The 12,361-nt window shown below is 40.5% G+C and overlaps 1 protein-coding gene across 2 annotated transcripts in view; it reads left to right on the plus strand.

Moving 5' to 3' along the window:
* The window catches only part of LOC106878258 (nucleolar MIF4G domain-containing protein 1), a 49,573-nt gene extending 46,505 nt beyond the window's left edge, over positions 1 to 3,068 (plus strand). For both annotated transcript variants that reach the window (XM_052968014.1, XM_014927434.2), the window contains exon 14: positions 2,746 to 3,068. In XM_052968014.1, the coding sequence (XP_052823974.1) occupies positions 2,746 to 3,021 (276 nt within the window). In that variant the 3' untranslated portion in view covers positions 3,022 to 3,068. The remainder of the gene's footprint in view (positions 1 to 2,745) is intronic.
* The last annotated feature ends 9,293 nt before the right edge of the window (positions 3,069 to 12,361 follow it).

Genomic DNA, 12,361 nt, shown 5'->3' on the forward strand with positions numbered 1-12,361 from the left:
GTTAGGAAGGGCATCCAGCTGTAGAAACTCTGCCAGATCAGATTGGAGCCTGGTGCAGCCTTCTGGCTTGCCAGTCTTCAGTCAAATCGTCCAACCCATGCTAGCATGGAAAGCGGACGTTAAATGATGATGATGATGATATATATATATATATATATATATATATATATATATCTTCATAAAGAAGGATCAAAGATTCCTCCCCATAGACTCATAAGGCCACTTTCTGTGGTGTATATATTCTTCCCTGAATTGGTTGCTGGTCCATCACAGGATTGTTCGTTTTTGCCTGCTGAGTGGACTAGAGCAGTGTGAAATGAAGTATTTTGCTCAAGAACACAATGGTCAAGGAATTAAAACTACTATCTCATGAGCCTAGGTGTAATACCCTAACTACTAAGCCATGCACTTCCATATATATGTCGTTGAATGCTCGAAATGAAGAGTAGATAGACAGCCAACAACTGATGAAGGGTCCTTTCTCTGTGTTTACTTGATAATCAAGACTATTGAATAATGACAGAATATAAATGTGATTTATAAAATGGATTTGATCAGACAGGGTTGACATACCAACCTAGTGCATCCATTTCCAGAGAGGTAGCTGTTTGTCAAAGCTGCTCATGCATCTGCACAATGCATGCACAAACCTGGGCAAGATATTTTGAAGAAAACTGGCAGTTGCCCATGCACACAAGTCACACCTCTCTCTATGTCTCCAACATTTATCCAAGGGAAAAGTTATTGACTTCATCTGACACAGCCTGAAATCAGTGTCATAGGTGCTGCTATCAGATTCTCAAGAGCTCAGACACATATTGCAAAACATTTTGCCCAATTCTCTAACAGTTCAATCCGACACCTTGAATTGACACTTTTTTTTATCAACCCTGAAAAGATCTTGGTGGGTTTTGAACTCTGAGCACAGAAAACTGGAACATATACCATACAGCATTCTATCAATGCTATTATGACTCTACTGATTCACCACCTTAGACTACTTCATTATATGATTATTTAATTAAAAGTGGATATCATTGCCTTAACTGTTTTCACACGAGACTTGTTTCCTTATTTCACTTTATTTTTTTTGTATTCTGTGTTCATTTAAATATAATATCTTTCTCTTTTCTTCGCATCCCTGCATTTTATCATAAATGCTTTCTGCAAGAATCTTTATCAGGATCTTCACACTTCCAGAAGTCTCTTCCCACCTGTATCTCTATATCAGCAATAGTTTGAACTAAATTTCCACTGTACCTACTTCAACTAATGAAACCTTCCCTTTTTCTTTTCCTGCCTCCTCATAATAAATAGAGTAAAAAGAGTAAAGACCTCCTTCAGTCATGAATGACCGTGGGAGTGCACCTAGAAAGTTCCCCTCCAAGGCACAAGTCTAGGCAAGGTTTATGGGAGACTGGCAGTCACCCATACACATCAGTCTCCCCTCTCCATGCCACCAATGTTATCTAAGGGAAAGGCAAAGGCTGATACAGCTTGGCACCAGTGAAATCATAACTCACTTCATCTCACATTGCTCCAGTTCACTCTGCTGGTGAAAATGAGTAGTGCCTGTAATTCAAAGGGCCAGCCTTGCCTATTTTCTATGTCTCATTGAATCTTATCTTCATGAGAACTAACTACAATAAGGGTATGCATGTCTGTGGAGTGCTCAGCTACTTGCACGTTAATTTCACAAGCAGGCTGTTCCGTTGATCAGATCAACTAGAACATTTGTTGCTGTAACCAATAGAGCTCTAGTCTCTCTCTCTCTCTCTCTCTCTCTCTCTCTCTCTCTCCCCCCCTCTCTCTCTGCCAAATGTAGTCACAAACCTTTGGCTGGTTCTGTATTATAGAGGACTCTTGCCAAGGGTGCTGTGTCATGGGGTTGAGTCTAAAACCCCATTGTTGAGAAGCATCCATGCTTGCACCTGTATATTCTTATTTGTCTTTGTATACCTTATTTATTCAATAAGAGTAGGACGAGGCTTACCTGTAAATGACCTTTTACATATTCATGGGTTCCCTTATAAGAAAGGGTATAAGAGAATGTGGTATTTATGTCCCCCTCCAGAGTATTAGCATCTTTTAAAAAGATTTTATTATAAAATACTTCAGAAGCATTATATTTTCTTTATATTATTAAAAAAAATAATAATGATTAGAATAAAATCATGGTGACAGTATAAATGAAACAGTTCCTTCTGTGAATCAAATCTAAATGAAGTTCTCAGAAAAACAAACCAAAAAGAAACTACTTTGTTAGTGTAGCTATGTATACACACACACACACACACACACACACACACTATTGTTGTTTCTAATATTGCATATCAGAAAGTGTGAGGTTTGCCTTTGATATACAATATTAGAGATGGCAGTTGGATTTTAGTTAAGGCTGTTTTCATTGTCCTCAGTTGCGGATATAATATATGACTTTCTATAATGTCTGAATCATGACCAAGAAAGAAATCTATAAATATCTTTAATGGGTTTATTAAATGCTTTTAAATAGAATTCTATAGAATTTATTTAAAAAGGATAGGATATTTGATAGACATATGAAAATTATTTACTATAGTAAAATTATGACAAATCAAAAATTAAGATATTCTAAGTATGTGCATGTGTGTGTGTATTTGCTAATCTGTGCAATGTTTAGGTCTATTATATTTGAATTAAAGTTTGTGTACAGTTGATGTAAAAAAAATTTTTTTAATTGAATTTCTGTCTTTTAAATTGTAGGTTTTGGAATTTGGTACATTGGACAAACAAACAGTTTTTTTCTTGAAGGCTATTTTATTGGACTTATTTGAAAATAACCCAAGCCATGTAATAAACATGGTATTTGAACGCATTTCCATACAAACTAATCTTTATAAATTCAGAGAAGGACTGCGCTTGTTCATAATGCATTTCTTAATTGGTCGTAAAAAGAAGGCCAAATCTCCAGCTGTTCTAAAGCAGTTGCAAGAAGCTGTACAATTGCTTTCAATATCCCATTCTACTACTTTATTGTAGTAGAATTAATTGAGATTACTTGACAACAATAAAGACTGTGATAGTAATTAGTTGTTTGCTTATTTATTTATTTTCTATATTTCTTTTATTGGTGCAGGTTTCGCTATGTGGTAAGAAGTTTGCTTCCCCAACAACATGGTTCCAAGTTCAATATTTCTGCATGAAACCTGGTGCATGTGTTTTCTGCTATAGCTCTGGGCTAATCAAAGCCTTGTGAGTGGATTCGGTTGATGAAAAACTGAAAGGAACTCATCAAATATACCTATGTTTGTGTGTGTGTTTGTGTTTGTTCCTCACTACCACTTGACAACCAATTGAGTTAACTTAGTGGTTTGGCAAAAGATATAGATAGAATAAGTACTTGGGTTGATTTGCTTGACTAAACCCTTCAAGGTGGTGCCGCAGTATGGCCACAGTTCAATAACTGAAACAAATAAAAGATAGTGATAAAAGGTGTGCCATCATCATCATCATTTAACATCTGATTTCTATGTTGGCATAGGTCAGACAGTTTGACAGGAGCTGACAATGCCAAGAGCTATACCAGGTTCCATAGTCTGTTTCTGCTTGGTTTCTACAGCTGGATACCCTTCCTATTACCAACCTCTTTACAAAGTGTACTGGGTACTTTTTACATGATACTATCACCAGTGCTTTTTATGTAGCACCATCACCTATATGTATATATATATATGTTGTTGGCACTCCGTCGCTTACAACATCGAGGGTTCCAGTTGATCCGATCAATGGAACAGCCTGCTCGTGAAATTAACGTGCAAGTGACTGAGCACTCCACAGACATGTGTACCCTTAATGTAGTTCTCGGGGATATTCAGCGTGACACAGTGTGACAAGGCTGACCCTTTGAATTACAGGCACAACAGAAACAGGAAGTAAGAGTGAGAGAAAGTTGTGGTGAAAGAGTACAGCAGGGGTCACCACCATCCCCTGCTGGAGCCTCGTGGAGCTTTAGGTGTTTTTGCTCAATAAACACTCACAATGCCCAGTCTGGGAATTGAAACCGTGATCCTATGACCGCGAGTCCGCTGCCCTAACCACTGGGGCATTGTGCCTCCACCATATATATATATATATATTGTTTGTTTTTGATATAATAAAAACAATTTTACATAAAATTGAAGGATCACTCAATATGTTTAGTAGAATAGAATTTATTATTCTTTAACTAGAATAATACTGAGAATGACTTCAAAGTTTTGGTCAATTGATTTAATATATATAAATGGCAATTTCTGTCTGTTACTATCTTAGTGCCTAAACCAGTGAACCAATATTCATGAAACTTTGCATACATGTTAGACTAACATCCAGTTCAATAATAGGCTAATTTGATTTCAATAAAAATCTATGTGTCCCCCCAGGGGTGTTGCACGAATTATATGATAAAATGAGAAGGTTGCAAAAAACATTAGTCTGAAGGAAAGATAGTAACAGAGAAAGGGTAATTTATATAAGAAAATTTTGGCGCCATTCTCAAGTGGGAAACTGCACATCATTTTTTTCTTGTGTTGTAACTGAATTTACAACTTGTTCCTTCAAAGACACAGCTTCCTGGGGGAATTTTCTTGCATGAAAAAAAAAAATTATCCAGAATTTTCTCCAGAATTCACATGGACAACATTTTTTCCTACGTTCCAGGTATGACTTTCTCTCAACCCTAACCAGATTATCCATGTGTTGGCCATTGTTTTGTTTTTCATCTGTTGTTAAGGACTTCTCCCAGTTCATCCTCTGCTGCTAAAAAAATTCCTAGTTCAATGCTTGTCGTGTCTTCTTTCAGCTAGGGTGTTTGACTGCTATTTTTATTGGCTAGCAGGCAAGGGTGCGCTGAAAGTGTAGCTGCTAGAATAAAAATAGCCTGGGCAAAGTTTAGAGAGCTCTTACCTCTGCTGGTGACAAAGGGCCTCTCACTCAAAGTAAAAGGCAGACTGTATGACGCATGTGTATGAACAGCCATGCTACATGGCAGTGAGACATGGGCAGTGACTGCTGAGGACATACGTAAGCTCACAAGAAACGAAGCCAGTATGCTCCGATGGATGTGTAATGTCAGTGTGCATACCTTGAGAGAAAAGTTAGACCTAAGAGGCATCAGTTGTGGTGTGCAAGAGAGACGACTGCGCTGGTATGGACATGTGGCAAGAATGGATGAGGATAGCTGTGTGAAAAAGTGCCACACCCTAGCAGTTGAGGGAACCTGTGGAAGACGTAGATCCAGGAAAACCTGGGATGAGGTGGTGAAGCACGACCTTTGAACTTTAGGCCTCACCGAGGCAATGACTTCTGACCGGGACCTTTGGAAATATGCAGTACGTGAGAAGACTCTGCAAGCCAAGTTAGAGCATAAGCTGTGACCTCTGCCAGAAGTGTAGCCAGCTCACTTATTCGTATCTTTACTTCATTGGACACTAAACTCTGCTTGTGAAGACCTGTTGGGGCAAGTGAAATCGAAATTGAACCAATTTCGATGCCTGGCACCCGTGCCAGTAGAGCACTAACAGCACCATTTGAGCGGGATCATTGCCAGAGCGAGGTCGTTGCCAGTACCGCTGGACTGGCTCCCGTGCAGGTGGCACGTAAAAAACACCTTTTTGAGCGTGGCCGTTGCCAGTACTGTGTGATTGGCCCTCATGCCAGTGGCATGTAAAAGCACCCACTACACTCTCTGAGTGGTTGGCGTTAGGAAGGGCATCCAGCTGTAGAAACTCTGCCAGATCAGATTGGAGCCTGGTGCAGCCTTCTGGCTTGCCAGTCCTCAGTCAAATCGTCCAACTCATGCTAGCATGGAAAGCGGACGTTAAACGACAACGATGATGATGATTTTTAACGGCATTTCCTTCAACCAGCTTGTTCTTCGGGGCATTCCATTTCCTGTTATCAAGATGAGTCCTTTTCCTTTGCTTCAATTTGCTTCTTTGTCTTCCTCATGAATTTGTACTTTTTCTGCTCCAGACGACATGCAATCCTCTGATATCTTACGGGCCATTGGAGAACCAACCTGTCAGGTTTCACGCATGGTGCAGGAACCGTTTGCCTTCATGGAATTATTCTGCAGGGAGGACCAGGTGCTACTCCTTCTCGTGTGCATGCGCACTTGCTGCTCCATCAATTTGTTAGTACCATAGGAAATTCAAGGACCAGGCCGAAAAGTGTACACAACCCTGCTCTTACTCTTCAGAGGGAAACTAGGCGGGGAGGCGCTGGGCACATCAGTTGTCTCCCCCATTGAATCATCTTACTGTGCATTTTTTATCTGAGATGCTATTTCTTCAAAGTCCTTTATGGTGGACATGGGTACCAGCATGAGTATCTGGCCTCAAAGGTTTACTTCCGCCAATCCTGGTCTTCCTGACATATCTCTCTACGCCGTGAATCACTCCTCCATTAAAACCTATGGTCAAATTTTCTCTGACCCTGGATTTATCACTCCGTAGGGATTTCAAGTGGATCTTCGTCATTGCAGATCTGCCCTATCCCATCCTTGGTGCTGACTTCTTACATCACTATTCCCTCCTTGTGGATGTTAGAGGACACAGACTCATTGATGACACTACGGCACTCGCCGTTTCCGGAAAGGATTCTTCTGTTCATGTTGTGAGCCCTTCCTTCTTTATGGCTCTTTAGGTGACTCTTACTACCAGTTACTTGTGTCGTTTCCAGAGTTGACTGATTTGTCATTTCATCTGTTGAATCCAGCCCATTCCACGAGACATTTCATCATGACTAAGGGATCTCCAGTTTTTACTGACTGTGCCGTTTGTCTCCAGAGAAACTCCGGATCGCTTAGGCTGAATTCGAGCACATGCTCCAGCTGGGCCGTACTTGTCCCTCCACGAGCCCATGGGCAGCACTTATACACATGGCCAGGAAGAATGAAGCTGATTTTCAACCGGTTGGAGATTTTAGACATCTTAACACTGTCATTTTTGTGGATCACTATTCCCTACCCAATGTGCAAGACTTTTCATCTGCCCTGCATAGCTGCAAGTTTTTTTTAAAAATCGACTTGGTACGTGCATACCATCAAATCCCTGTCAACCCAGAAGACATTCCAAAGACAGCCGTCATTGTGCCTTTCGGAGTGTTTGAATTTTTGTCTATGCTGTTTGGTCTTTGCAATGCAGTAAGCACATTCCAAAGGTGCATCGACGAGGTTGTTCGTGGGTTAGATTTTGTCTTCGCATATGTTGATGACCTTCTAATCGCCAGTGGTACTCCAGACCAGCACCCCCAACATTTAACCCAACTGTTCAAGTGCCTACGTTCCTATAATGTGAAGATCAATTCAGCTAAGTGTGTATTCGGCTCTACCAGCTTGGAATTCTTGGGGCATCTCATTGATGCCAGTGGTATTCGTCCGCTTCCCTCTAAAGTGGAAGCCATCAAACGCTTGTCTCCTCCTGTTTCTTTGAAACAGCTCAGAAATTGCATTGGTTTAATTAATTATTATCGTCGTTTCATTCCTAACTGTGCGGAGAAGTTGCTTCCCTTGACCAAGTTCATGAAAGATCAAAGTAAAAAGACTCCCCGATAATGCTATCTCCTACAGCCATCCAAGTTTTTGAATCTGTCAAATCTGACCTTGCTGAAGCATCCTTCCTTGCTTATCCTATTGCAGATACAAAATTGACACTCACTGTCAATGCGTCATTGACAGTGAGTGTCAACAGTTGAAGTCAGCTATTGGCCTTCTTTTCTCACCTGTTGAAAAATGCCGAATTGAGATACAGTGTCTTTGGTAAAGAACTCTTAGCAAGTTATCTAGCAGTGAAGCATTTCTCTCATCTTCTCGAAGGCAAAGATTTCACGACTTTCACCAACCACAAACCACTAAAATTCGCTCTCTTTGCCAAAGCACACTGGCACTCGCCCAGAGAAACAAGACATTTGGACTACATATCACAGTTCACTAATGACATTCGCCACATCGCTGGCACTGACAACATCCCTGCCAATGCCTTATCTCGCCTGCCTGTCGGTGCATTGACATCTCCTGCTTCGATTGATCTGGTTGCTATGGCTACTGACCAACCCTCCTTGGACTCCCCAGACGTCTCTTCACCACAGTTTTCCTGCTGCAAGTTTGAACACCTGCCTCTGCCTTTTTCTGAAGGAACCATTCTCTGCGATGTTTCTACCAGGTCACCCTGACCCCTCGTTCCTGCATTCACTGTCACACCCTGGCATTGAAGCCACAGTAAAGCTTATCTCGGCCCACTTTTCCTGGTTGAACATGCGTCGGTCTATTACTGCTTGTTCTATTTGATTGGACACCTTTCTTTGCTGAACAATTTTCCTTCTACATACTCGCATTGTATTTTTCAATTGTTCATACAACTGTTTTGCCATGTTTCATTCTTCTGTGCCTTCCTAGCACACACCTGCTTCACCTACATTACTCTTAATCAACTGCTTCCGGTCTAGGATGGGGGGGGGGCTCTGCAAGCGCAGTTACCTCCCTTGACAGTGGGTTTAAACAAGCTCGCACCAGTTGGTGCTTGAGCAGTGAGATTTTGACATGAAGCCTTGTGACATCCTCTTTTGGCATCTAGATGTCGGAGAGCAAGGACACGGTCTAGTTGGCTCTCTTATGACACACGGCGACTAGCAGACATGAGGTAATGCGCAGAAGAAGATCATGGCCTCCACGCATCAAACTCTTTCCATTTATCATTCAACTTATATATATATATATATATGTATGAGGCTGACATTAAAGGTATTTAAAGTTACAGCCTTGTTCTAGGTATTTCTTTGTACTGTGTTCCTATCAAATGATATTACAGCCTTCTGAAGGAGTCATCCTTAAATGGCTCCACGACCCTGATTCAAACACCATTTAAACATTTTATACAAGCTCATCTGAATATTGTACTATTGAAATATGAAACTTGTGATAGCTGATATTTAAACCCTGTGCTTATTAAATATTTATCACTGCCAATACATACATATATGTGTGCATGTATCATCTTGTGCATTTTAGTATTTTACAATCCATAAATTAAACTGGTTGTTAATATAGGATTGTTTAATGAGTATGTATACAACATCAGGTATGTAGGTAAAAAAAAAAAGTTAAAGAGAAAGAAAAAGGCAAGGTCAAATTAGTTTTCTCTGGTCAATGTACTGAGGCACTAATCATATGCAGCACAGTAGCTAATCATAGATATTTCATAAAAGAATAAAACACAGTCTTTCATTTTTGGAGGCAGTAGATTACATCATGGATTATATTATACTTTGTGAATAATTTTCTTAAATAAAGACATTATTTAGATATATGATCTGGGACAATAAGTGCATAGTAAATGTGATCATTAGTAAGGAGATTCTATTTTTGTTGTGATTTTTATGAGAATTATTGAAGACTATTTCAATCAGTATATAGGTCATGGGTCATTTTCATGAATATCTCATGAGCCAGCTATTGTTTCTTTGTCATACCTCATATTTTATGTGACAATAATGGTCTCATATTTGGCATATAAGTCATTATGTACAGATTGTAATCATGTTATTAACCACAAGTTGGTTATGACTAAGAGGCAATCAAGTATGACTATCATGTCCTTGGAAACAAAACATTCCTGAAAGCCATGTTGTTGCATCTGATATAGGCACAAGCCTTTAACCCTGCCTGACTTGAGAGCCTCTTAGCTCAGCAGACTGACTATTGTCTACATCCGTCTCTCATTTCTAGGAATGTAATCATCCTGTCAGATTACACCATTGCAGCATGTACCAATGAAGACCTCTCTGACCCATTTTCTAGTAATACTTGTGTACTCGAAGCTCACTGACGTCAATAATAACCTTCATTCTGTACATTAATGACCTACTTACTATCACTAACAACACATACTTTAATGCAGTCATGGCTGTGGGGAGCAGGTATGGCTATGTGGCTTAGGAGTTTGCTTCTCGACAATATCGTTTGGGGTTCAGTCCCACTATTTGGCACCTTGGGAAAATGTATTCTGTTATAGCCTCAGGCTATAATAGTAAATCTGATAGATATAAACTGAAAGAAGCTCATCATATATTTCTATCCAGCTATCTATCTGTCCATCTGTCTGTCTATCTGTGTGTGTGTGTTTGTGTATTCTTGTCTTGATGATAGTTCTAAATGAGCATCATTATCACACAAGTCGTATCATTCATTTTCAGTCTTCCGTAAAAACTCTCCAGCTAAGAGGAAATATTATCTTACTTGAAACAGGCGAAAGTTAGCAAGAGGAAGGACATCTAGCCATAGAACATCTGCTTCAACAAATTCTTTCTGACTCATGCAAGTATGGAAAAATGGACAATATAATGATGCCACCAATGATGACAAAGAAGGGAAAGTAAAAAAAACATCATAACTTAATGGAAGACTGAAATGTGTATTCTATTTCTTTCACTGAGAAAGCACATCATATTAAAGTGGTGGACTAAAATTTCAAACTCTACTAAATATATTTATAGATTGCTTGATAGACGTTGTAGTCCAGTTTTTCGTAAATTAAAGCTCATCAGTGGTGACTACTCCATTGCTGGATGGTTTAGCTAAAACCTGACTGTCAATTGCATATAGTTGGGTGTTTTTAATGGCACTGACACAAGTGCTTTCCATCACCAGAGGGACCAGTCTTAACACTTCTGCTATATATCTTCTCTATTGGTAGTCCATCAATCTCCGATGAAGACGTAGCCTATGGTTTCAGCAGTTAGCAGTGGGAACACATGTGACTCTGCAACCCAAAGCCAGAAGCACACAGGCACCTGCAGGTTGGACACTGGTAGTCTGTGATCAGGACTGAGGATGATGCAGCACAGTGATGTCTGTCTGTTGTGGCTGTGAGGCATTGCTGTCTATCCTCCTCAAAAGCAGCTACAGCAGTGTAGATGATTGACCTCCAGGTAGCCCTGTTTGTGGCTGCAGTCTCAAGTTTGCTAGGCTGGATGCTACACCACTTTAGGTGCCCTTTAGGATGTGCTTATACCTTAATTTGGGTCTCCCTTGTTGTCTTGTGCTTTCCTTCAGCTTACTGTACATCAAGTGGAGGCGCAATGGCCCAGTGGTTAGGGCAGTGGACACGCGGTCATAGGATCGCGGTTTCGATTCCCAGACCGGGCGTTGTGAGTGTTTATTGAGTGAAAACACCTAAAGCTCCACGAGGCTCCGGCAGGGGATGGTGGCGAACCCTGCTGTACTCTTTCATCACAACTTTCTCTCACTCTTTCTTCTTGTTTCTGTTGTGCCTGTAATTCGAAGGGTCAGCCTTGTCACACTGTGTCACGCTGAATATCCCCGAGAACTACGTTAAGGGTACATGTGTCTGTGGAGTGCTCAGCCACTTGCACGTTAATTTCACGAGCAGGCTGTTCCGTTGATCGGATCGACTGGAACCCTCGACGTCGTAAGCGACGGAGTGCCAACAACAACAACAACAACTGTATATCAGCTGTCTGGGGATGTGGTGATTCTTCATTCTGCTATACAAACATACATACATATATAAACACACACACACACATGAACACACAAGGATGTTACCTAATACCACAGATGTAATGACTGCCTTCATTGCATGTATGGAAATACCTATTAACATTTGACGATGAGTTTTAAATTTTGCATTCATCTCCTGTTTATAATTTATGTGCATATGCGATATATAATCGATTTTGTTAATTCACATTTTGGAGTCTATTATTTTTGTTGCTGTTATTATAAGTGTCTTTAAGGTAGCAAGCTGGCAGAATTATTAGGTCGTCAGACAAAATGCTTAGTGACATTGTATCTGTCTTTACATTCTGAGTTCAATTTCTGCTGAGGTTGACATCACTTTTCATCCTTTCAGGGTCAATAAAGTAAGTACCAGTTGAGCACTGAGGTGAATATAATTGGCTTGCTCCCTTTCCACTGCCTAGAGTAGAAAGATTATTATTATTGTCTTTGTTGTGATCGTGGCTAACAAGAAGTTTATCATAATACAAGCTTCGTCCATCCATCCATCCACACACACACACACACATGTACATATGCACATGCATACATACATAAAGAGGCTTGTCAGATCACCTCATGGTCCTAGCAGGCAAAATTGAAAAGGTGTTTCCACACAGGATAGCAAGGGAGATCTACTGGATCAGCTACTCTGACTCATGGGGGTTGCATTTGCAGATAGCCATCTCTGATCCAGCAGCAGTGAGCAAGGGTAATGGTCCAGGGGCCGAGAATTCTGGAGGTTTCCACTGCCACAGGCTCAACCAAAAACCTGTCAGAGAACAACAGAATACTTTGCCAGTTTGCCTTTCTCAGTCTGACAAG

This window comes from Octopus bimaculoides, chromosome 1 (assembly GCF_001194135.2).
Source record: "Octopus bimaculoides isolate UCB-OBI-ISO-001 chromosome 1, ASM119413v2, whole genome shotgun sequence".
Lineage (NCBI taxonomy): Eukaryota > Metazoa > Mollusca > Cephalopoda > Octopoda > Octopodidae > Octopus > Octopus bimaculoides.